Source organism: Neolamprologus multifasciatus, chromosome 7, assembly GCF_963576455.1.
Source record: "Neolamprologus multifasciatus chromosome 7, fNeoMul1.2, whole genome shotgun sequence".
NCBI lineage: Eukaryota > Metazoa > Chordata > Actinopteri > Cichliformes > Cichlidae > Neolamprologus > Neolamprologus multifasciatus.
In genome coordinates, this window is record NC_140445.1 from 17,461,020 (window position 1) to 17,488,503 (window position 27,484).

At 39.2% G+C, this 27,484-nt stretch overlaps 2 protein-coding genes across 2 annotated transcripts; one reads left to right on the top strand and one right to left on the bottom strand.

Annotated features, from left to right (window-relative positions):
• The first annotated feature begins 55 nt into the window (after positions 1 to 55).
• On the top strand, positions 56 to 14,202 carry ttc33 (tetratricopeptide repeat domain 33). Its single transcript, XM_085165952.1, has 5 exons — positions 56 to 178; positions 647 to 874; positions 7,030 to 7,111; positions 10,681 to 10,812; positions 13,257 to 14,202. Coding segments are annotated over exons 1-5 (819 nt in total). The 5' UTR covers positions 56 to 176; the 3' UTR covers positions 13,632 to 14,202.
• Positions 11,231 to 26,281, bottom strand: ptger4b (prostaglandin E receptor 4 (subtype EP4) b). Its single transcript, XM_085165951.1, has 2 exons — positions 25,006 to 26,281; positions 11,231 to 23,847 (listed from the first exon to the last, which is right to left on the bottom strand). The coding sequence occupies exons 1-2, from the start codon at positions 25,783 to 25,785 to the stop codon at positions 23,278 to 23,280; spliced, it is 1,350 nt and encodes a 449-aa protein (XP_085022077.1). The 5' UTR covers positions 25,786 to 26,281; the 3' UTR covers positions 11,231 to 23,277.
• Positions 26,282 to 27,484: the final 1,203 nt, after the last annotated feature.

The following is a 27,484-nucleotide window of genomic DNA, read 5'->3' on the forward strand; positions in this document are numbered from 1 at the left end:
AATTGTGCAAAAACGGGCTGATCCACCCCTCCCCCGCTGTCAAATTTTCCAGTATTTACGATGGGATGTTGGCTTTAAACCGATAAGACCTGAACGCAACGTGAAGGTCAACAAATGTGGCTAACGATTAGCTAACTGCAGCTTATCCACTGTTGCTCGTGGAAAGCCGTGGATGAATGTGCGTATGTCCCCACTTTGTTCTAGAAATAACGAAGTATAAAACCATACCTTCAAAATTAAAAGAAGTTAATTTCATGTAGGCAAGCCTACTGGCATGTCAAGTTTTAATTGCAAGTGTTAGCTGAGTTGCCCGAATTAACGTTAGCTGGCATCAGTATGACGAAGTTAAAAAAAATTTCTAGCGAGTTTTGGGGGATGTTATTGCCATAACGTGCCATAATACCACGTTAAATATCCAAAATAAAATGTAAATCTTTCTGCTACGGTATTTTGGAAACTCATTCAGCGGCCATGTATACGAATTTAGATGGCAAAAGCAGGCCAGTATTGTTGACTTGCGCTCATAATAGTATTAATAATAATGTACATTTTTTGTACTACTCTTAGTCGTAATTAAAGCTGAAATCGAGCATATATGATAAGTGACCACCGCCACCACGCGTCGTATTCCGTTTTTTCCATATAGGATGGCGTCATTTGGCTGGAAGAGGAAAGTTGGGGAGAAGGTGTCCAAGTCAGCGGTACAGCAGTTTGAGGCAGAAGCGGAGAAAGCTGTGGATGATGGGCCAAGTCAGGACCCCGAGGTGGATTGGCTGCACGCTATCAAACGACGGCGGGAGATCCTGCTGGAGGACTGTGCTGCCAAGAGCAAGAGACTGGAGGAGGAGGGTGCCCTGTTGGCTGAGCATGGCAGGTGAGAGTGCTTGGCGCAGACACATTATGACAGGCACACAGAAACATTCATTACAGTACACATACAGTAGGGTGACCAACCGTCCTCGTTTTTTGCACTTGTTGACATTTTTTATTTCACCATTCATTAACTGCACCGAGAAGTTGTCTTTTAAATATGGTAAAGTTTTCTTTAAGCAAACAATATTATTAGTTCTTCATGACAGGGCCAAGTGTCCTCTTTTTTGGGAATCAAAATATAGTCACCCTAACATACAGTACTGTGCAAATGTTTTGATCCACCTCTTATTTTTTGTCATTTATTATTTCCTTACGCTTAGAGAATTAGGCTATGTTCACACTGCAGACGAAAGCGCATCAAATCCGATTTTTTTGACCCTATGCGACCCATATCCGATCATGGTATGACAGTGTGAACGGCACAAATCCGATCTGGGTCACTTTCTTATATGTTACTGAATCCAATACATATACTAGAGCATACTAGAGAGCGTTTGCTGTCGCATTTTATTTGTAGTTTGAACAAGCAGACAAAAAAATCGGATTTGATCAAAACAAATCGGAATTGAGCATTAAAACCTGCAGTGTGAACGTAGCCTTAGAAATGGTTGTGGCGATTTATTGGAACCTGCTAACATAAATGGAAATGCATTATATAGGACAGAAACAGTTTGTATCGTTAGTGTAAATATATGGTATGATCGCCTTTATTTTTCAACACAGCCCAGCAAAGACTCCAATCCAGCTCCCTTGATTGCTTTGGAAAATGTGTAGGAGGGGATACATTTTTGGACTTAACTGTATTTTTATACCGTTTAGGTTTTATAAATATGGAACAATATGGGCAGTGAGCTACCAGAACATTTTCTGCAATTCTACAATTCTGAATTGTGCTCCTGAAATTGCATTTCTTTTATATATTAAGATATCTCAGGCATTAAATGTGTAGTTAACCGTCTTTACGCTGACAGAAAGTGGCGTTTCACTTGTCCGGCCCACTGAAGATCAAAGTGGACTGTATGTAGCCCCCAATGTAAATTTAGTTTGTCATCTCTGGGCTATGAGGCCAGTCCCTAACTGATAGTGCCCATTGTCACTGACTGTCAGTCCAGTTCTTGTGTAGTCTGGGATACCTCAGTGTGTTGTCTTCAAAGACAGCCTTCTACTGAGACCATTTTTGATGAGACTTCAGTGAACAGTAGATTGATAAACTGAAGGGCCAGATGTCCTGTGTCTGGTTTCTGGTGGAATTTTTTCCAGTTTCTTAAGGAAATTACTTCCAGATACTATTCATCTGCTATATATATATATTTTAAGGCCTCTCTCTTCTTATTTGTCCTCCACTTGTCCACTTTCCTCAAAATCCTTTAAGGACGCACTGCACACCATACCAACATATAGAAGGTTAATAGCTCTTTAGAAATCAACCTTGTTGGAAAAAAAATATTATTTTATACGTGTCAGTCTGTGTTATCTTTGGCACTTTTCATAGATTCAGACAAAGAAACGGAAACAAATTGTGTTTTTTGTTACAAGCTGCCAGTAACAAAGTTTCTAAAGATACAATTTGAAATTGGTTCTTGGCTAAGTTGTCTGTTATATCTAGACAAAACACACTGGTTAATCCCTTTAGTTAGGTGCCTTTTGAGTGTGTGAATGATTTGTACTTCAGTGTTAAAAGGTTTGAGAAACAAAAAAATCATTCCTCTGAAAATAATCAGGTAGAAGGACTGGACTGAAAATTAGTGAAAAAGCTGCCAATGTCCAGAGAAAAACTTTGAAAGACCCTCAGAAAGACGGGACAACTATTTTTCAAGACTACTTTAAAAAATTACAAGAAAGCCTGATTCACTGGAAGCAAATAATAAAGAAATGAGGGGTGGCTCAAGTCTTTTGCACAGCACTGCAATTCAATTAAGCTGTAGTTGTTAATGAAATCAGACAATAGAAATCCAATATTTGTGCAGCTGTTGCCTTGGCAAAAACAGCCAGTGGTGAAAAAAAAGGCTGTATACATAAGCCGCGTTCTTTCAAAGTAATTTTCCACACTGTTTGCCAAGTAGGATTACAGCATGAATCATATTTGTATTCTGTGGTAATAAGGGCATCCTGTCAGTGTGCTGCTAGATTCCCTTGTGAAAAGTTCTGGGAGAACTGTCAGTTTCAACATTTTTCCCTCCTCAGCTTTGCTGTTAGTAAGAGATGTTACTTCAGATCCTCTCCAGAGGAGGGCAGCATCGTACAGACAATAAAGACATATCGAACACAGTTTAGATATTTCTGTTGGCTTTCTAATAAAGATTTACATTAAAAACATATTAAATCCAAGGGCACGTGTAACTTAGAAAGGCATCTATGGTTGAGGTTTTCCTTGTATTTAATTGAATGGCTTTTCTGTGAAAGGTCTAGCGAAAGGTTTGAAAGGTTTAAATCTACTCAAAGCTCTACTGTCAGAGTTCCCGAAGTAAACTTTAGAACTAACGTTAGACTGACTAATAACAAGCAATGTGGTAAGTTTAAGAGAGCTTTTTATTTTATTTTAAATGGATACTCACCATTTCAACTCATTATTTTTTTCTTTTTAAATAGATACAGACATTACAAAAAAAATAAGCCTCTTTCAGAAGCTGTTTTTATGTTTGTTTTGTGATAATTTAACCTCTTTAACCAAATAACAATCACATCGTGAAAGCTTCCTAGTCCAGAAGACATAATGCTGTTGTCCACAGTGACTGCCTGTAATTATATTTGTGAAAAGAAAGTGGATTTTACTGAGGAAATTATGTCTTACTGCTCCATAATTGCAGTTCAGTGGTTTGAAATGGTGTCTGGTCGAGGATGTCGGCCATGTCTTTTTTTCTTTTCTTTTCCCTCTAATAACATTGACCTGTGATGTTAGCCTGATATTACAAAGGTTTAGATGTTTGTGATGTAATTGAACAGCTCCTATAGTACCCGCTTGTTCTGTGAGCAGAATAGTAGGGGGGTTATGTTTTGCCTGTTTTTCTACAATTATGTCTTTATGTTAACTTCTATTTGCTACCTAAAGGTTTTACCGTACACATTTAATATTTATATTTGCCACAAATGTATTTTGTTTTGATATTTATCTCATTTTATTTCCTGTTGCCAAATATCCATATATGATTAAGATGCTTTAAGTGGATTCCCTCCCATAGCTGCCTTAAAACACTTCTTTACCATCATCATTACCATCACTACATCAGAGCTTATTCACTGAACTGATATAAAATTAACAGCTTTGCAGTGTAAATATCAAAATTGCTGTATTGTGATACTATGGTGCATAATGTGTTGCCATACTTCAGCAATGGCTCAGTCACACACAGAGTAACAAATAAAGTGGCAGACAAATAATTACCATCTTTGACCAATGCAGTCAGATTGCCATCATGTTGGAATTAATTAGAGTCCGTGTGTGCCGATGAGCGCAACACCTTATCTGGAGTACAACTCTTTGCAGTAGGGGAGTCGATCCAACTGGTTGCATTTTGGTTCTATTCTTATATAAAAGCAAGGTTGCCATTTTGCAGCAACTACATTTCTATTGAGCAATTTCTAAATATTTGTTAACTCCATAAATAGTTAATATGAATTTGTTTTTAATGTGAATTGTAAAAATTGATGGTAACGGATTTGCAGTTTTTCCTGGTTTATATCAGTTAATTGCTGCTTTATCACAAATCGGTTGCATATCTCATTCTGTCACAAACTGACCGCAGCTTCCATCTTATTGCTTTTTTATCATCATGTTGATGCACCAAAGTTTCTTTGAAGGCAGCAAGTAACTGCCAGTGATCGCAGACCTGCTTAATGCTTTTGAAACAACCATTTCAAATCCAACTCAGCTGCAAGTTCTTTGCACACGCTCAGATTAATTTTGGGAAACACCATGGATTTCCCTAGTGTTACTGAAGTTAGTTAATTTAAGAGTAATATAAACTTCACACTAAATGTCATGCTTACCAAAGAGTTTTCTGTAATTTGGGCTGTTGTTGCTATCTTTAGGAGATTAGCTGCCTCGTCATTGTTGTATATGTATGACTGGGCTCACTGACACATTTATTCACAAACTGCATATGTGTTTAAAAAAAACTAAATGTCTGCCTCACAGTGAAACAATCATCATTTCAAGGAGGTTGCATAACAAACAAAACGTGACGTTTAAAGACGTTTATAAGGTAAAATATGAGGTAATAGCTCATCTTAGGTATGTCTATTATTTTTTTATTTTTAAATTTTGTCCAGCAAGTTGTGTTTTCTCAAAAGCAGAGAATGCCAAATATGATATTTGAAATCTCTTTGAAATGGTCAACATGTTATTGTGTAGTCAGGATATGAGGGTTTCTTATGATAGGAGCATGCTGGGATTTTCTCCTTTTTTGGACAGTAGTGTGTTAAATGATCTCAATGTTCTGTCCTCTACTGTATTTCATAATTTTCCACTCTTCCTTTAAACTAATAACGAGTAAGCACTTAAATCATTCAAATGGTATTAGGCTATGAGCAGAGGCATTATAAGAGAGACATAAACAACTAAAGGAAACCTTTGTTTTAATCTGTGGAAGAATTTTGCAACAGTAAAATCAGAGGAATATAACTTCCACTGGAAAAGAGTTGGCAAACTGTTTAAGTGTGTTTTTTAAAGATAGTTTTGAATAATGATTCTGTGCATGCAGTTTTTATTTGACTGATAAACAGTTATGATGCCACTAGAAGAGCCATTTTTAGCTTGCAGGCTTCACATGGTTTATAGCTCATTGCTTAATTTCCTCATATGATTTTGCAGTATTCTGTACTTCATGTAATGGAAAGATTTCCACACTCCTGTAGTTCCGTTCCCTCACTGTTCTCTCTGCCTTTTGAATGGCAGTGGCATGTTTTCTGACTGCAGTCTGAACTTTGTAGGTGATGACCACTAGTTGTCTCATTGTGTGATTTGAATTGCTTTTGATTTTCTCAGGATATCCATCTCCATAAAGCTATAAAAGGTGTAGATTTGACATATATTGTGAAACCCAGAACGTCACCTCTTGTCTTTATCTTGATCAGGGAACCAGTGTTGTGTTAATATTGACCAGAGGAAGAGAGTTCCTAGAATCACCTGGAGCGTATGCATATGTGGTGAAATACCTGAAGACTTGTGAATCCTGGTATACAAATCTATGCAAAGCAGTTAACTATAGTGGTGACAGCTGCTTGGAGTGAGGTTCTAGAGAAGCTTAATGTGACTTCATGCAAATTCTGCTATCGTTCTGCTTTAATGTCTGGGAAGGAACAAGTAGACAACGTAATTAGCTCATGCTAAGAAACCACCAAGGGAGATTTTGGTTTACCGCTTGTCTGTTCACTTCAGCCAACCTTTTTCTGTTTATGTAACCTGCTGCAGCCTGTGTGCACTCTCTGCTGCCGGAAGTGGGCAGATGTTGTGGCGTACACATGCAGCTTTATAGTTTTAAGAAATTCTTTGTTCTAGAAACCTTTTTTCCCCACTTTTTCTATTATAAAGACAATAAATGTATTTTAGGTTTCTTTGGTTTTTAACAGGCAAGACAAAAAAGCACAAAACCAACCATGTGGTTATGGTTGTAGTAAACAAATGAAACATGATCCAGCCATGTTAGTAATAGTCTGGTTTTCTAATCTTTTAGGGAGTTGCCTGAAAGAATAGAAAAGTAGGGCAGAGGCAGCTTTCAAATTAGGTGGCATTTCTACAGCACGCAACAATAGAAATAATTAGGGGAAAGTGCTTTTATGATGTCCACAAGCATATGGACCCATGTTAGTTTGCATAACATATCAAATCTCAGGGTGGAGATGGGGAAACTGGGTGTCTCATTTCACTGCTTTATATTATTTACTGTTTGAATTGATTGTGCTTCAGTGCTGCATTACCTGCAGAATTTAATGTTTAACTTGGTGCCGTGAGCCACGTCTGGATATTTGGTTTTGTGTAGGTTGGCAATGTTTAGATTGGCTTTGTGTAAATTCACAGTGAACACAGCAAGCATTCATGGTTCATAAATGCATGACTATTAAGAAGTGAATGTGCTTTACCTATACAACTCTTGATTATAGATACCTGAATCCCACTTTTCTCAGTTGGATTTGAACCACAGTGTGTATTTTCTTCAGGCACTGGGAGGCCATCAAGAAGTGGGATGAGGCCATTCAGTTGACTCCAGACAACCCACTACTGTATGAAATGAAGTCCCAGGTATATCATTAATTATATTCTCTAACAGACATATTTTCTCAACAAACAGTGGTGGAAATAATTAGTCGATCCTCTACTGAAGTTTGTTCACATCTTTGTAAGTGAGCAATCTCAAATTTTATGATAGCAAGTAAACAAGATCTTGCCTCATGAGGTGATGATGATCATGAGAAAAGTTTTGGATCACCCTAAAACTGCACAAAAGGAGCTTGTTAATGATCTGAAGACAGTTGGGACCACAGTCACCAACTGGTACCACTGGTAACATACTAGCAGACCAACAGACCCATCATGTTTGGAGGAAGAAAAATGCTGATTATGAGCCAAAGAGCAACATCCCTACAGGCAAGCACGGAGGTAGAAACATTATGCTTTGGGACTGTTTTTCTGCAAAGGGCAACTACAGGCCAATGCACAGTCAGATCTTGGATGAAAACCTCCTTCCCTCAGCCAGAACACTGAAGATGGGTTGCAGATGCATCTTCCAGCATGACAATGAGCTAAAACAAACCACCAAGGCAACAAAGGAGTGGCTAAAGAAGAAGCACATTAGGCCATGGAGTGACCTAGCCAGTCTCCAGACCTCAGTCTGATAGAAAGTATGTGGAGGGAGCCAAAGCTTTAAGTTGCCAAACTGCAGCCAAGAAACCTAAAGAATTTAGAGAGTTTCTGTAAAGAGCAGTGGGCCAAAATCCTTCCTGAGATGTGTGAAACGTGGTGACCAGCTACAAGAAATGTCTTACTGCTGTGCTTGCCAACAAGGGTTTTTCCACCGAGTGCTTACTCAAGTTTTGCTTAGTGATCAAATAATAGATTTTTAAAATTCATTCTTATCAGTAGCAGCCCTAAAAAATAATTTGATCTTAGTGCGATTTTAATGATAATTTATTTTCACTTCCATTGAAATTGCATTTGAAAGGGATCACGGTTCCAGTATGTATGACTCGAATCTGACACGAGTGCAGTATCATATTTCATTTGTGAGAAAATGTACTTTAAAAAGCATATGTGGTTAACATTGTCTTTAACCACATGGTTGAAACAGCCACCGCATTTTGTTCTGCTGTTTCCTGATACACCGTAGAATTTTTGCGAGATGCGAAACCTCAAAACTTTAAAGATGCTGTTTTACACTTGGAGTTTTGTATTCAGTTATGCCAGTAAACCAGGTTGCAACGTCAGAGCTGAAAACAAAACTAGTGCAGAATTACCAAAAACTGCAGTAACTGCGTGAGGCTAGCTCCACAAGTGGGTCAGTTCTTGTAGAACGTTACAGTTTAATGCCCAGCTCAGCAGTAGAAGTAAATATGCGCAGTTAACATTAGCTTTCATAATATAATCCATAGCCAATATTTTTCAAGCAACTGATTCAGTTAATTGCATATCACAATGGGCATGTCAGGCATTACCTATCTTACCTACCTTAATCTGATTCATTAAACTAGCTCCTTCAGTGTTGCCAGTGTATCATTTAAATTCTATTATTAACACCTAGCTTGACACTGCACCTTCTGGTCCAGTTCTGCCTTTTAAAAAATTCACCAAATGCTAATCTTGAGACTTTAAGCAATAGTCCACAAACATCAATCTTTTATATTCAGTTCATGGAATCCATAGTTAAAATTTTCTTGTTTAGTCGCATAAAATTTCCAAAAATATATTTTTTGTGATATCATGGTGTTTATCAGCAATGATAAATAGACCATTTTTCCTGCTTCCACTTTGAGATTAACGTCTGTTGCTTATTTCCAATACCATGTAAATAATCTTTAATCTTTTCTTTTTTTTTTACTTTTCTCAACTTTCTTTTCCTCTTTATTTTTATAGTTACTCTTTCTTTAGGTTATTTGGCTGCGCCTCAGTTCTTCTTTTCTTGTTTCACAAGAAAAGTAAAGAAGTCGTGGGTGTAGTCTCACAAACTCCATTATTTCCATAGTCATTCACATCTCACAGAGTACTCCAAGCCTAATATAATATCATCCATTATAAGAAATTTGAGAAGGAAATCATTAGAGAAGCATTTATTAGGGTATTGGGAAAACACCGCAGCATGATTTTGTTTTCCTCATTCCAGGAATGACATGAGCAATGGCATAAATTCAAACTAGCCTTATACCATTTCTACTTGGATTGGGCTTCAATGTGCTTGGACACACATGTACACCCACTTCACCTATTAGTATCCATTAGCACTGCTGATGTTGTTCACAGTCGTTAGACTGAAAATGGGCTGGTTCTCATCAAATGCCTATTACTGGCCCAGATGACGAGTTTGGTTACAGTGACTCTGCTGGCCTTTTACTTCCTCTCATCACTTTCTTCCTGTTTAATTTAATCTGTGCCACTTGTGTCCTGCCACTTGTATATCTGTGTGGCTGAAATCAGTCCAGTTTGTAAACCTTTTACTGCGTCTTACTGGCTATAAATTAATGATTCCAACCTATGGTGGATCCTGTTGATAATGAGATGTCTTCAAAATGTTATGGCTTTGAAGGCATTTTGGTTTGCGGTGTTCTGACAGAGACATTGTAGGTATTCCTGGCGTATCAGTGGGTATCAAGCTATGGTATTAAAGCAGTCTTTAGACTTCAACATGTTGTGTTGGTGCATCCTGCTGTACACTGGTGCTATTCTCAAGTCTCATGTTGAAATGTGATTGAAAAAGGAGGAAGTAAAAGTAAACCTGTGTCCAGCAATAGCAGCAGCATAAATGTCCTAACAACAATACTCAGTATAGTTTTATTTTTGCTCTTATCTTTATCTTATCTTATCTTTGCTCTGCATATATACAAAAATCATAAAAGACAATAATGGTATTTTTAACAGCATTACCAGCGAATGCAGAAACACCACTGCTAAAAGTCAGAGAACCTCTTCAAAAATAGTTTTTGTTTATTATGCAAATACATGCACAAAGTTGTCAGGTCTTGACTTCAGGCATGACAAAAGCAAAATCAAAAAGGGCCAGCATCGGAATAATAGATGACTTTATAATACAGGGCAGCTGTGGCTACAACTGTAGCTTGCCTTCACCAGTGTATGAATGTGAGAGTGAATGAATAGTGGTATTGTAAAACGCTTTGAGGTTCTCGAAAAGCGCTATATAAATGCAATCCATTATTATTATTATTATAATTATTATTATTATTACAAGGTTAAAGACGTTAACAACTTCAGTTTTACACTGTTAAATGCGATCACAGAAAATATCAGTGATTTAGAGAGAAATCTTGTGACCATGAAGGTGCTCTGCACTGTACTGTACTGCAGGACTAGTGGTTCAGTGAGTCACCACAAAACAGTCTGCAGGGAAGGAGATATCAATTATTTACTTTTAATATGGTAACTGACCAGTATCAAGCTGAAAATAAAATGGTGTGATATATGAAAAGATATATAAAGCAACAATAAATAAATAAATAGTCACACTACAAAATGTAAGCAAAGACAGTTTAAAGCCTGTGTACTTTCTGATCTCGATGATCTTTTTTTCTCTCTGTGATTTTGTTGCTGTTTTGTTTATGGCGTGCATGCACTGCGACATCATCTTTAACCTTCTTTGTTGTCAGGTGCTGACCGTTCTGCAGGAAGTCTTTCCAGCTGTGAAGGCAGCAGAGATGGCAGTGAAGTTCCGGCCATTGTGGTGGGAGGGCTGGCAGACCTTGGGTCGGGCACAGCTCAACTTGGGAGAGGTGGACCTAGTGAGTGTATCTGGCAATGCGTTAAAAACGTCCTGTGAAGGCAGGGCTGCAAGAAAATGCAAATATTAAATGGTATTTTTAAGTCACAACTGCTGCAGACTGACCTCCTTAACCGCTTATCCAATTCAGAGTCACGGTGGGGCTGGAGTCTCTCCCAGCTTTGATTGGACGAGAGCCAGAGCACACCTTCAACAGTTCACTAGTCTATCACAGGGCTAACACAGAAAGACAGACAATCATTCAGGCTCATATTTGCAGTTTTATTAGGTTAGTTTCACCCAACCGAATAACCTTATCTTTGGACTGTGAGAGGAAGCCAGAGTACCTGGAAAGAACAGGTGCAAAGAGACGACTAACATGCAAATTCGCATGGAAAGGCCTCATGCTTTTGTCAGATCCCACCACACAACTGTGTGACTTCTTAGGCAGTCGCTAATGGTCTTTACTGAAAGGATTAATTTATGCATTTGATTTTGCAATAAACTACGCCTGTTTATGTAGATGCTTGTAAGTCAGTTGTCTCGAATTTGGAGCGCCGTTAAGATGGATGACTTACTGTGTTTACTATTACTTTTTTTGTGAACTCTGTGAGACAAAGCGACTCTATGAAAGCACACCCAGGTGCCTGGGGCTTGGACGATTGCTTAAATTGCCCCAGAACACGCCGGGACCTGTGGGTGTTCAAAACTCGCAGATCACAGTTCTGCTGCTCGGCCCTTTTCAAGCCTAACAAACAGGGGTGAACTCAGAACGCCTTCAGCTAATGTTGCTCCTACACGCCCCAGAGCGGGAAACCTGTCCTATGGTACCAACAACAATAGGAAGTGTTGAAAGTTACAGCTAAAACTAAACCAAATATAGACACACCTCCCTGTGTAATGAAGCTTTTGGAAAGGAAAAGAAAAATACGGCACATCTATTTTTAGCTCGACTTGTTCAGTCGAGTTTCAAAGCTTTGTATGCACCGACATGTTTGAGTAGCACATGTTTGTGCAAATGTGAACACAGTGATTTCCATGTTTCCTCTCCATGGCTCTGCTCTAGTCCTTCCCTTCTTTAATTATTATCTCCTGCAATCCAATTCAAGAAAAATGCATAGTCTCCATGCATGATTTGCGTTTTAGCATAAAGTTTGTTTGGCCACGACTTTTATAGAGAAGACTGATAAATTTTTTTCTGCAGTAGCAGTTGAAGGATTACTTTCATTTAAAAAGGTTGATTTGGCTCTAGTTGATTCAAGATTATACTTGATGTGTTGTTTTAGGCACAGACAGTTGCACTTTTTTTCAGAAGTCTTATTATGATTAACCTGTCATCATCTTTGACAGCGCATGTTATTTATGTTACAGGTGAGGAATGTTAACATCAAGTAGTTTTGGTAGATTCCCATCAGGAGATTAATGCAGGCTAGCAATTCAAGCATGGAAAGCAATCTTCAGATTACAGAAAACACCATTTATCTTATCCTTTAAAGAGTTGTGTTTTAATGAACAAGTAACAGATTTTCTTTTTTCTAATTTTTACTTTTATTGGAAAATGGGAGGTCAGACAGGAGTCTCCGTGGACTATGACATTGCCAGGCAATAATGTGAGAGTAGGCAGCAGGTGGTAGAGAGCCTGGAGACGTGGAGTTATGCACTGGTGAGAAGAGGAATGCAAGGAGAGATAGATGTGACAGTTAAGCACCTGGGGCCAACCGACAGCGCACAAGAGAGGTGAAGAAGAGTAGAGGCAAGGTGGTGTGGGTGGAGACGGGTGTGACAGGAGCAAGAGTTAAAGGTAAAGTTTACAAGATGATTGTAAACCTTCCCATTTGCTATGATGTATATTGTGTGGGGACACTGGCACTGACAGAGATCAGGATTGGTACAGATCAGGATGGACAAGATTAGAAATGAGTATATCAGAGTGCTCATACAGAGCTGTTTGCAGACAAAGTTAGAGAGCCAAGGGTGAGATGGTTCGGACATGTGCAGACAACAGATATTTGGTATACAGGACAAAGGATGTTGAAAAGAGAAAGACCACGGAGAAGAATCATGGAATTAGTGAAGGAGGACATGCAGAAGGTTGGTGTGACAGAAGAAGATGCTAGAGATTGATTGGAGGCAGGTTATCTGCTGTGGCGACCCCTTAAAGGGAGCAACAAGAAGAAGAAGAAACCAGGCAGCATATTTCAGGAGTGATGTGTGGTCACATAGATAATTATAGACCATGAATCTTTCTGTTCAGTATAACTATTAACATTCAAACTAATGTGCGAACCCATCCCACAGTCATATAAAAGTTATTGAGCTCCTTTTAATGGAACGATCTATCTGTCCACAATGAAGCTTGTGGTCGTGCTCATTACAACGCTGATGCTGCAATCACCTGCGGCATTTAGGACAGTAGTCTGAAATCTTGTATATGCCCCTAAGCTCATGTCATTACTGTCCCTCTAGGCTGTGAGGTCATTCCAGATTGCCATCCACCAGTGCCCATCAGAGCGCACCCTGTGGCAGGAAGACCTTACCTGGGCTTGGAGGTTACAGAAGCAGCAAATGGCAACCAAGGAGAAGATTCGGCAAGAGGAGGAGACTAAAAAAGAGATCCTTAATGCCCCTGAGCTCAATCAGGACTATGATTTTGAGTCTGACGAAGTGCTAGCTGCTTGTGTGGCCGTCGCTGAGCGACAGACACGGTATGAGGAGCTAAAGAGGACCGCTGTAATCATAGATGCTGAGGGGAATGTAAAAAATGTACTCACAGGGGAGGAGGGATCAGCAGACTCAGCCACACCATCAAAGGAAGAGTTTGTCAAAGCAAGAGGACTTTGAAGAGAATATAAATGACTTTTAGGGTTCCGCTTTTGTTTTTGTCTTTTTTGTACATATTAACATTCACAATTCTTGTGAATGTTAATATGTACAAATTAAGACAGTTGAGTTTTACCCATGTGTGTCTGAATCCCATTCATGTAAATAGTAGTAAATGTGCATGTGATAATTAAGCTGTAACATAATGTGGTTTCAGACAACAGTAAAAACAGGCTGAGGGTCAGATTTCAATCTGTGAAGGTCCGTTCATTAATTACTGAGGATTCATCCTGATATTTGTAGAAATATAAACTTTATTTGCTTCTAGTTGTGTTTCAAAATAATGTGGACACTTGAATTGAGAGACTTTAACTTACCTGATTTACATGAAAATGACAACATTTGCTTGTTAAAATCTACAGCCACAATCTTGATGTGCGATTGTAAAGTACAGAGAAAATTCACGAGACTTGTGGTTACATTTTATTCTTGAGGTGTCTGTGAATATGATTGTTTGTGAAATAGGATGTGGATTAAAACACGATTTATGCTCAGCAAATTGTCAGTGAGTAAATAAACAATGAAAAAAAAATGTCATAGTTGTGTTTCCTGCAGTTTACTTTAACCGGAGAAGAAGAATTGACTTGTGCAGACATTTATTATGTACACTACCAGTGAAAGATTTGGACACACCTTCTCATTTAATGGTTCTTTATTTTTACTGCTTTCTACATTGTAGATACATACTGAAGACAACAATTATATGAAGCAAGATATATGGAATTGTGTAGCAAAGAAAAAAACAATAAATAACTCAAAATAAAAACTCTGTTTTATATTTTACATTCCTCAAAGTAGCCACCCTTTGTTTCTTCCTGTTAAAAGGGAGTTTTTCCTTCCCACTGTCGCCAAAGTGCTTGCTCATAGGCGGTCATATGATTTTTGGGTTTTTCTCTGTATGTATTATTGTACGATCTACTGTACAATATAAATATATATAAGCAGACACATCTCTACATCAACTGTTCAGAGGAGAATCGAGCCTTTATGGTCAAATAGCTGCTAAGGAAAAGCAGCAAGCAGAAGAGATTTGTTTAGGATTAAGAAACACAAGGAATGGACATTAGACCAGTAGAAATCTGCGCTTTGGTCTGATGAGTCCAAATTTGAGATCTTTGGTTTCACCCGCTTGTCTTTGTGCAATGCAGAAAAGGTGAACGGATGGTCTCTATATGCATGGTTTCCACCACAAAGCATGGAGGTGGAGCTGTGGTGGTGTGGGGGTACTTTGCTGGTGACACTGATGGGGATAATAAACCAGCATGGCTCCCACAGCCATCCCATCCAGTTTGCATTTAGTTGGACCATCATTTATCTTTCTAACAAGACATTGACCCCAAACATATCTCCAGTCTGTGTAAGGGTTATTTGATCAAGAAGGAGCATCAATGGAGTGCTGCTACAGATGGTCTGACCTCCACAGTCACCTGACCTAAACCAAGTCGAGATGGTTTGGGATGAGATGGACCGCAGAGTGAAGGCAAAAGGGCCAACAAGTACTCAGCATCTCTGAGAAAACCATTTCACGTGACGACCTCATGAAGCTCATCGAGAGAATGCCAAGAGTGTGCAAAGAGGTAATCAAAGCAAAGGGTGGCTATTTTGAGGAATCTTAAACACAAAACATGTTTTGAGTTATTTCACACTGTTTTGTTTACTCCTTATGTGTTGATTCATAGTTTAGATGCCTTCAGTGAGAATCTACAATGTAAATAGTAATTAAAATAAAGAAAAAAACATTAAATGAGAAGGTGTGTCCAAACATTTGACTGGTAGTGCATGTGATAAACATATATGACTAAATATGCCCAAATTGAAAATAAAGTTGGAAGAAAATGTTTGTGAATCCTCAAGATTTGGCAGGAGTTTTAAAAAAGAGCAGTAAATGCAGGTGACGGGAGTGAAGTGAGAGGGACAGAAGGAGGATAAATTAATACATATAGTATATGTATTAAGAGAGTTAGGCTTTAACCCTAATCCTGAACCGCGGCTGGTGAGTTGCTGACCCTATTGTAAGTGAACTATTTTCTTTATGTGATACCACAGGATCCCAGCATGCTAAAGTCAGGATTCTCACTTGTTGTTGTTGTCATTCCAAAAAAATGTTTGTTTTGGGAGTTTTTAGTTTTTTGGTGGGGGGGGGGGGGGGGGGGGGTTGGGGTCCCCTCATCCATTCTGTTTTTGATTTACTTGTTTATTTGAAGCTATTACAAGCTTAATCTCTTGAACTATTATCCTGATTATCTCTGGTAATTGTTTTTCACATTTTTTTTATAGTTTTCCATTTATTTTTCCTCAGTATTTGTAAGTCATCAAGGACTCATCAAGCCCCCAAACCATGACTCTCCCTCTGCCATGCTTCCATGCAAACACACTGCTTCCATCAGTGTCTTGGAAGTATTAGAACCCCAGTTCTTTCAGTCAGTTTTTAATTGAAATTCAAGCAGTTCAATGTCTCACTGCACTCTGAAAGGCAGAGAACAAATAAAAAATTGAAGTTAAAAAAGAGATCATGGACTCCATGTTTTCTCCACAATGGAAACCAAATATTTTTCCATAAGCTTTTCCCAGCTCTGTTCCAGAAGTTCCTATAAATCTGTGGCACCTGTAGGTTGCTTTGCTTTCACTCTTATGTCCAGTTCATCCAAACCAGCTTGAAGTTGGCGTTGTTACGTTTCGAGTGTGTGCTGCCACTCCATATTTTCAAGCTTATATTCTTGTTCTTGCATAGCTGACGGCATACAGAAAGATTTTAAATTTTGATTCATCTCCAACACCTTCTTCCAGTCTTCAGTAGTCCATTGGCGGTGTTTAACAGCACAGAGCTGTGAATTGCTTGCTGCAACCACTTGTATGCTATCTTGAAGCTGTGGTGCTGTGAGACACCTATCATCCAAGCTGTTAACTCTTAGAAACATTTTTCTGTTTCTGTTGTGGCTTTAGGTTTGCCAGACCTCTTCCTGTCAGTTTCCCCCAGTTGAATTGCCTTTTTTTCCTCATTATCTTTATGAAGCAGTACAATACTGTTCAGATAATGCTCATGAGGGTATGGTGCCACAATGTGTTCCAACACTACTTTTGTGGAGACACACGGACTTCTAAGTAATCAAGGAAAATTGGGCCACCTGTAGGAACTGGTAGTGCCAACTTTCAAAGCTTCATTGCGGCTGAAGAGCTTTAAGTTGTTAACCCACTTCTCGTTTCCTGAAAAATGATGAACACCAAGTTCTTAGAAATGTTTTTGAGCCTTCACAGTTTTGTTTTATTTTTCATTACCACCACTAAGTTTTATAGAGGATTGTCTGAACAAGAGAAAATATCTAGCGAGTGGTAGTTCTTGGAGGAAAAACACCTTAATGCCAGAGGAAAGGTCAGAGGAAAACAGTCGCACTGCTTTGAGCTGAAAGTAAGGCAAGAGAAGCTTAAATAAATACTTCTTACAACTAAAGTAAGCAGAAAAACATTTATGAACATACAACAAACATCAAACTTTGAAGCAGGTTGGCTACAGCAGCAGTACTGCACACCCCTTTACATCTATCTCTTTAGGACAACAGTGATCCCATCTTCTGATGCCTACTTCCAGCAGGATAATGTGCCATGCCACAAAGCTCATATCATCTCAAAGCGGTTTCTTGAATAGTGACGGTTAGTTCACTGTACTCCAATGGCCTCCACAGTCAGCAGATCTCAATGGAATGTCATATTCATGTCATGAATGTGCAGCCATCACATCTCCAGCAACTGTGATGCTATCATGTCAAATATTAAACAAAATCCATGTCAGAAAGAATTAAGGCTGCTCTGAAGGGAAAAGGCTGTCCAGCCAGGTACCAACAAGGTGTACCTAATAAAGTGCATGCTTAGTGTATTTTATGATCAAGGTACAGCTCTCACACTCCAAAAAATGAGCAGATTTGGTCAGTACAGAATTTGTATGCCTCCAAGTGAGGTCTGTGAAGTCTCACCTGATTAGCTGGAACATCTGATTCCAAGAAACTGTTGAAGAAGTTATTTGCATAGAGCAGTCACTTCCCTTTTCTTGTCTGGATTGTAGGAAGGATGGGAAAAACATTCATTTCAGTTAAAAAAAAGACGATTAGGAAGGTGAACGTAAACTGCATATAATTAATTACTTGATCAGTCAGCACCACAGATGGGTAATGTAAACACGAGGCGGGACATAGATTGATTCTCAGTGGTGATAAATGTCAGCGCTTCAGATGACTGACAGGAACACTGTGTAATAATAATAATAACAGGAAAGAAAACAAACTACTAACACTTTTTGAAATAGAGAAATATGGCAAAGAGAAAAAGAAGACATTTCTACAACGTAACCTAACTTCTGAAATATATATGTATATATAAAGATTATATTAGTTGTGACACGCTTGTCTGAGACACACCCAAAAACATCGCTGGCGCAGTTGTTGTTTTTAGAAGTTGCATAATAAGATGAATGGAGGTCACCTGTGTATAATCAGGGTACGCCAAGTGATTTTAAACACTGTATTTGGATGGTTCAAATGCTGGTCAAGCCACGTGTTCAATTTCAATGTAAATCCAAACTTTCCAAAAGAAATAAAAGAAAATGCATGAAAAAAAGGAACTGTTGTTAACCAACTGGCTTTGCTCAGCCGAACCTGCACCTCCTACTTCACAGATGCCTCAGCATTTCTGGGACAAGTCAAAACTTTTGTTTCTCTAAGAGTACGGCTGCTTTGAAGTTGTTCTGACGCCGTCAGGTATATACCGGCTACTGGCTTTTTCCTACTCTTTTTTCCCCCCATTCTACAGTGTAGCTCAAGGGATAAAAGTATTAGTCAATCTGCAACTTCATGTTGCGATCAACAGTCTCAACAGTTATTGGGTGGTTTTATTTGAAGATGTCTGCAAGGCAAGTCATCCCTGGAGGATGAATTTTATTTATTTGCTGAATACGCTTGGGTACCAGACAAAAAGTCCTACAGATTAAGATAACTCTTTTTACTTTTTCTCTAGAACGATTTATGTGGGTTCAAACAAAGGCATCTACAACGGTTATAAAGAAGTGATTGTTGCTGCCATGGGAAGGTTTAAAAGAACATGTTAAATCAAAGTGAAGTCCACAAGTCATTCCAAAGTGAGAATTATTCACAGTTACCCATCTTCTCAGGAGCAGATATCCCCAGGGTTGCCAGAAGAAACCCTCTTATATCTAAAAAGAGCATGCCAGCACAGCTTAAATGTGTAAAGTTGCATCTGAACAAACCAAAATATCAGCACAAACACCTCTGACCAATTGTCAAGCACAGTGGCAGAGACATAATAATTTAGACTGATTTTACAGTCATTGAGTCGACCATGAACTCCTCTGTATACCAAAGTATTCTAGAGTCAAACGCTGGGCCATTTGTCCGACTGTCGAGTCATGTAACAGGACAATGACTCAAACACAGCAGCAAATGTACAACAGAATGTCTAAAAAAGAAAAGAATCAAGGTGTCACAATGGCCCAATCAAGCCTAGACCTCTAACTTACAGAAATGGGACCTTAAAAGAGCCGTGCATAAATGCAAACTTCATTGAATTGAGGCAACACTGTGGAGACAAATGAGACAAAATTCCTCTTCAAAAATGTGGGAGACTAAATCAGATCAAATGGGAAAATGTTTGCTTCCAGTTATTAGTAAAAGTACTTCTACATGCTATTGAATCATGGGGTGTGCTTAGTTTTTTTTTTACACAATACTTCTGCATTTTGGTTTCTGTGAAATAAATATTGAGATGGCGTAATGTGTCATGCATTGCTCTTTTTCTCCAGTCGTATAAATAAAGTTATAAACTGCCAAGAAGCAGCCAGCACCACTATTCAGTGGCTGATCGATACTGTAATATGTCCTGAAGGCATTGCAACAGAATACACATGACAGCATGCTGGGATTTGATTGCACAACCTGTCACTCAGTTGTCTTTTCTGCATTACTGCACAAGCACTAAGTGGCCATGTGTCGGACCACACCTTTCTTGGCTTTTATTTCAATGTAAGCTACACGTCTTAAAGTTTCATAATTGCAGCCTGCACAGTTTTGCAGAGAGTCTATTGTTTTGACAAAATCTGCCTTCAGATATATCTGCCAAAATACTCAGAACAACCTTTGTGATAGTTCCTGCTATGGTCGTGTTGCCATGAAGATACACACTCCCAAGATAAAAACAAGATCAGCCATTCTATTCCAGCTCATGAAAACGATTAGTGCACAGTATAGTTTGGTAAGCCATCAGCTAGAATGTAATTACAACCTTTTTAAATGGTTTGCAATGCTAATAAGTGCCATTATTCATCAGCTACTCTCTGACAAACATCGTCTAAATCAATTTGATTCTGTTTCTATCCTCAAACATCCTAATTGGGTAAAAACAGCTCAAGTTAAAATAGTGCAATAGTTATTCTAAAAGCCCAAAATGTCACAACTGGCCTCTTTTTCAGTGGCATCTTCTAATAACCCTTTGCTTTCATAGGCTCATCATGGCGAGAGTTTAAATGTCTAAAACAGGCTGTCACATATGTCACATGTTAGCGGCGCGAGCTGATGAGATGGGGAGAGAAGGGACAAGTTTCCAAGGAGAATCGTTTTTCCCTCCGAGTCTCTGCTAAAATCCTGTCACAGCTGTTTTGTCAGTCACTATTTCCTGTCTCCCGAGAGGCTCTATAGCTTTAACAGATTTCTGAGGTCAGAGCTGTCTTTAAAGGGTTATTGTTCTCAGAGGGGCATTTCATTGCTTTCGGAAGGCTCTGGACGGAGGCCACAGTGGAACTGGAAATCATCAGGGGTAAAGAAACCAGCTGTCTGCAAGTGAACGACGTCCTGCCGTCTGAACCGGCTATTGATTTTAAATTTGCTCAAAGCAGTCAGTGCTGACCAAGGGGATGGCAGGTGCTACGTCTTTTATAAACATCCATAGCATAGAAATGTTTAAATTTCACTTGGGTTGTGTTGAAGTCGTCTACTTTCCCTTTTGTTTTGCTTTTTGCTTTTTTCTTGTTGCAAAGAATCACTTCCACAATGGCCCCAGCCATTTGTTACCTGTAGGCTGGACTATTGTAATTCCTTAATCTCCGGATATCCTAAAAACTCCCTTTTACTTCCTCTGCATTTACCGGCCGCTATTTAATTTTGGTCTTCTCTCTCTCTGTAGTTTATGCTTTGTTCTGTAAGTTGTCTTTTTTCTATCCTTTTCTTTTTGCTTTTTTCCTAAACACACGCAGTCATGTGTTATTTGTCCCCGTTGTCCTTACGTACTTGCTCATTGACACCCAACAATCCATGATCCCTTATCTATAATACTGTAGAATCCTTACCTTAGAATAGAAAGTGCTAAATGAGTACTGTAAATTGGTGCTACATAAACTGAACAGAATTGAACCAGTTTCATTGTTTTAATTGACAAAGTGGTGAACGCCATTAACCCTGAAGTGATAACTAATCATTTTAACTCAGTCTTTGCTGGACTGATCAATATTGTTTTCAGTGGACTCAGAGAAGCACTTGCTTGTGATGTTAGTAGGTTCATAAGTATTTGGACATTAACACATATTTTTGTGTTTTGCCTCTGTATGCCACAGCAGTAGCTTTTAAATCACATAGTCAAGATGTGACTGAAGTGCAGACACAGTACCCCATTTTCAGATGCTCGGAAGTAATCGGACATTTGACTGACAAGCTGTCTCATGACCAGGCGATGTCCGTCCCCTCATTATTCCATCACAGCAGACAAAACATCTGGGTTCATTTCAAATGCTGATCTTGTATTTGGTAACCGGTCACTGGAACTCTCATTAAGAGGTCCAAAGAGATGTCAACAAGAGCTCTAAAGTCTATAATTAGGAGATACCTTTGTGGATGGAAAAATCAAGAAGGTTTACAACAAGGCGCGAAGCACTGGTCAGACTAAAAAACAGGAAAACCAGAAAGGTATTCACCAGAAAACATCTAAAAGAGCATGCAGAGTTTTGAAAAAATGGAAAAAAAGAAAAAAAAAACTTTGGACAGAAGAAACCAAGATTATTTTGCACCAGAATGAAGGGAAACGTGTGGAGAAGGAAAGGAACAGCAAGTCATCTGTCAAACATGATGTTGTTATGTTGTTATGTGCCTGTGGAACCGGGTCACTGCTGGTTATTGTTGATGTGACTGCTGCTAAAAGCAGAGGATGAATACTCTCTGCTGAGGTTCAGCAAATGCTGCAAAACTGATCAGACACTGCGGTTCCACAAATAGAACCGCAACTAAAGGCAACTTAAGCAAAGACCTGGTAGATCATCTCAAGACAAACACAACATTGGGCTCTAGACTTCAAGCAGTCACTGACTTCATTAACGCATTAAAACAATCCTTTTTAATGTGGATCTGTCTATAAAAATAGCTGTAATTTCTAAACACTTAATGAAAGTCACATCTTGACTGTTTAAAATCCTCTGTGGTGCTGTACAGAAGTGAAGCTTCAAAAAAAAAAGTGTCATTCTTCCAGAATTTACTGACGTACAGTAACTGTACATCATCAGGCATTTATTTGCTGTTAATACTTGTTTGCAAGTTTTAAGCACATCATTGACGGTCATATTCACTCTTCCTGTTGATGCCAAAAGAAAACAACACACTGATGTTTATTAGCTTATATGAATATTTAGACACTTTTATTTTGTTTATAAATTTGGTACATAAGTTGTTGCTGTTTTTTTTTCATTAGACACATTTACACAACATTTTGTGATAAATCTGACACTGAACATGAACGTGTGTTTATATTTATATAAGTCTTTATAGCAGCAGTATATCGAGGTCATGGCTTCAGCTTTCATTTCCTGCCTTATCTTCCTTATATACTCTGATTAGCTGGGATTATTACGCATTGCATTACAAATTAAATCAATAAAATGACGGGATTAGAAGGATTTTTAGGAGTCACTTTGAAGTCTAACGTCCTCCAGTGTCTGCACTGTGGTCCTCTAGTGTATAGCTGCCTTTGTTATGGGATTCAGGGGATGGTATGATCATAGTTTTGATGAAAGAGCTGCTCTGACAACCAATAAAAGTTTAATGTTTGAAACAAACAAACAAACAAAATAAAACACGAACACACATTCATCCCGCACCTATCTTCAAACTAACCGAACCTTCTCACAGAGAAGACAGTAGCGTACAATTTCACACTAAAAATAAATTAACATCCTGGCACACTGTTCACATTTTAACACAACAAATTCTTTACAGACATCGTGCAGGTTGTTGAATCACAGCGAAACAAAGACAACCTGGCAATGAGCTGAAATCCGAAAAGTGCAACAGGAGAGCTTTATGATGCTCCCCCGGTGGGGTTGTACTAATAAAAGTTATGTGATTGTATTCATGTGAGTTTAGCAATATAGCAAAGAATGACTGTGGAGTGACACACTGATAACGGGTACTTACAGAAGGTCTGCAATTCATCTGTCAAATGTTTGTAGCAGTCCACAAGATATCTACAGACTGACAGATTTTTCAGTCTCCAAATTTTGTTTGCAGTGCTTTCACTGGTTCCCATCTTTGAGGGGAAAGTCTTATTTTGGTGATTGCGCTTATGGTTATATACATTTTTCTTGTATATCTGCTGTCTCATCTGTAAAGGTGACATGTAGAGGTGGGTCTTTGGGACACACTGGAGGCTCTTTCAGTGGTGTTTCCGACACTTCGTCCTCTAATACTCTGTGTCCCCTCTTAGACTCCTGGACTTCCTGGGGGACCTGCAATGTCTGTACAGCAGGAATGCTAGAGTCACCCTGCACTCCCGCCTGGACTGACCCACGCGCCTGCATGTGTCTCTCTGATGGGTACAGCATGGTGTGCGATGTGTTCACCATTTCCCGTAATTCACGGGACATCAGTGATGGTGAGTCCCGAGAGACGATGGATGAGGAGAGATAACCGTCAGCACAGAGGAAGTGCCTGCCACTGCTTCGTCCCCGTCCACCCATTTTACAGAACAGACACTTGATTTTCTCCATTAGCTTGAGAAAAACTGTCTTTCTGAGCAAGATGTAGATCCAGGGGTCTAGGATGGGGTTGACAGAAGCCATGCGGATGGCCTGCAGGTCGTCAAGTATCGAGTTCTCGTCTTTGCGGTTTCTGAACAGCTGATTTATGAAGATCCTCAGCTGAGAGGGAAGCAGAGAAAACAGAAAGGTAGAAAAGCTTAATAAGCATGAGCATTTTATTTATTTATTGCTGCGCTGTAAAAGAACACAGAATAACATTTCACAAAAGCAAACAATTCAATTTTTTGGTTTTTGTCGACACTTGATTGGCTACACTTGATTCCTTCATTTAAGAGTAATATTTTATATATTTAATATTCTTACACAGTTGAAATGGAATAGTCAAGCATAAACAGACACTATCTGACTTCTGCTAACTGAGGTAAAGTACAAAGGGCAAGAAGCCAATAAAAGAAATTCCCACATTTCTTGCTCTCAAATCGCAAATGAGATTTTGGCACTTGGGCTTCCCCCGAGTCTAATCGTCAGTTGTCTTTTTCAAGACAGATTTAAAACAGCACTCAGTTATCACTACTAACATTACAATGAATTGCTTCTTATCATTTCTAATCATTACATCATAATTTTGACGGATATTAAGAAAAAAAACTCATTCAAAAATGTTTCTAACGGCACAGTGAGAATATAAAGCTTTTGCAAATGTATTGTTGAGTTGATCTAAAAAATAAACGTGACACTTGTCTGGGTTGTACTAATTGAAGCTACGGTTCTCTTAGTGCACAGTTCACTTCTGCGAAAGTTACGCAAAGAGGACGATGTTTTAACAAAAACACTCAAAACTTTGCTCCTTGACATGATCTCAGGTTGGACAATGACGTCTGCTGATAAAGCTGAGAATAAACTGAGAATTGAGACTTTTGAAGTTAGCAAATTTAACGACACTGGTTACTGTAAATACTCGCATTAGTCCCCCACACAAACACACGTATTCCCTTGTGTACGTGTGTACGTGTGTATGCTGAAGTGAAAGCACAAAGGGTGTTAACAGCGAAACGTGTGAAGGCTCACAAAGTGTGTCATCAGACCACAAAGCTCTAAAGCAAGGACACAACATTCAAAAAGCATATGCGTAAAACCTGTGTTGGTATTTGTGTTTGCGTGCGCACAGTCTATTTTTTCATTACTCTGATCAAGTTTAACACAATATCTTTCCTGGTTTTTCTGTCTCGAAAGAACCAGCTTCTTAAAATTCTGTGACCGTCTAGTGCGCGCATATACTAGTGGCGCGCTTTCTCGTTACCATTTCGCCATACTCACCACTAAAGGTATGGAGCAGATGAGGACGACAGCGGATGTAGCTATAAGCAGGATCACCATCTGGATCTCTGCCCCAGCTAATCGTCCAAAATTTCGTCTACGCCGGAGCTCCGCGACTCGCCGCGGATCTGTTCCCAGAGACGTGCGGCGGATAAACCGCTTGTGCATCAGGATCAGAGCTCCACACACGACCACGTTGCATATGACAGTGGCCAGCACGATGCCAGAGTTCACCCCAGCGTACATCAAATTAAAAGTCTTGACAGTTGTGTCACTGCTGTTCCAGTCGATGAAACACCAGGTCTCAGACTCCTGGAGTTTCACACGACCGAACCCCATGCTGGGCATCGCGCAAAACACAACGTTGGAAATGTATATGGCTAAAAGAGCCAGCGCTGCGAGTCTCTGGTTGACATACTCGTTGTAGAAATATGCGTGGTTTATCGCCAGGTATCTTTCCACTGACATTGTAAATACAATGCCTAGCTGCACCACGAAGAAGAAGAGAAGGATGAAGCCGGAGTACTGGCACAATGGATCAGCTCCAGGCCAGGTGCCTTTGATGTAGGTGGCGAAGGTGACGGGGCTGGCCAGCAAGGTGCCCAGCAGGTCTGTCACTGCCAGGCCACACACAAGTGTGTAGAAAGTCGTCTCTTTTCGTTCCTTTCGTGATATTCGCAGAACAACTATAGCAATGACATTCCCCACCACCCCGAAGATGAACATAATCACCGGGATGGTGGGCGTACGAAATCCGGGTTGTTCTTTCGTGGAGTTCATAACTGCAATGAATTCTTTCACTTGTTCACGCTGAGCAAAGCAGTGACACTTCCCATTAATGCTCGTTCCTCCAGTTCTCCAGTAACCAAACCCATATCTCCAAAACGTCTCTTTTTACGCACAGAATTTATACTCCATATCTTTGGTGAAAGTACGGATCCACAGGAGACAAACGTTCACTCAGGTGGTTTTGCTTTGCAAGAGATGCTCCGACCGAGGTTGCGAGCTGCGCTTCACGCTGTAATTACACCACCATCTGACAGAGTAGTTTCCTCTTGGGTCACTGACGGCAGCTCCTCCTCTGTATTTCCTTTAACCAGCGAGCTTTTCGCGCAGCAACACAACCAAACACCATCTGCAGCAGAGAAGCCGCCAGAAAGAAGGCGCAGGTTAGAAATGAGTGTCTCAGATCTTCTTTATGATTGGATTTCCAAGTGTGCACCTCCGAGGACGTGAGTTTATCAACGTCTTCGTCACCGCAAAAGCCATAACAACAGCTGGTTTGAACCAGAATAGTTAATTAAACTGGGAATAACCATGCATAAAAAAAATATCTAATGAAATAGAGTATATAAGTGTGGTTTATAAAAGAAAAAGCGACTTTATTTATCAAGCAAATTAAAAGATAGCAGGAGATGATTTAGTGGTTTTCCAGAATCAGAGGAAACTCAAATGATGTGAAGCAGTCTAACTAAAGTCTAGAAGCCTGCTTCATCTTTGTCTTTACAGAGAGGGAAAAGTCACACTTTTTATTGCGCCACAGTTGCAAAACAGCTCTGCACACCAGTTTCCCGACTTATTTTCATACAACACAAATACAGTGTTGATGCACTGTTATCTTGATCATGATGCATGGTACTCTTCAGGTTATGTAGTAATTTTTCACTTGCTTCAAGAAATGAATAAAGAATGAATAAACCCGGTCATATTGATGCATTAGTGATATAAACTATAGGTACCACACTACAACATAAACCACTCTGCTGGAAAAATTAAGCTGAAAAATGAACTTAATGTACTTACACTTTTTTTTAAAAAATTTTTTTTAAACTTTGTTCGACTGCTACTTGTGTATACCTCCATCAAAGTCGAAGCACGACACACACTGTGATTGGCACTTTAAATATAAGCTTGAGAAAGAATTAACTTACCATCTGTTTGAATGAGGAAACAGAAGGCTGCAGATTGTTCGATCCCTTTTCAAAAATGTCACCAGTCAGCACAAACTCAGAGGTTATGAGTCACTGTGAACTGGGAATAATCTTTTAGTTCCTAATGAATGGGAAAAAACCCAAAACAAAACAAAACAAAAAAGCACCAAAAAAAAACTTCTTCTTTTTATCCCCATTACTGGGACCTGTCTATCAGGACCTGTGGTTTTAATTTGCATACCTTTGCAATATTTAATAGTGTGTTGAAAATTAGCATAGTGAATTTATCCAGGTTTTCAAGTACTTTAACATAATTTAGACTGGTATAATTTTGAAAAACTCATTTTAGTTACATTCTAAGAGTTTGATATGGTGTGGAACACAGATTAAGCATTGTGAAATTAAGTGAAATGGTAACCTGTCACAATGAAGAAAAGTGTGGTGAATACTAAAAACATGGTCAGTGATAAACCTGGGGGCAGGATGAGAAACAGCACACAAAAGTGTACGTAGAGTCTATAAATGATCATAACCAAGAACTGGGTGAG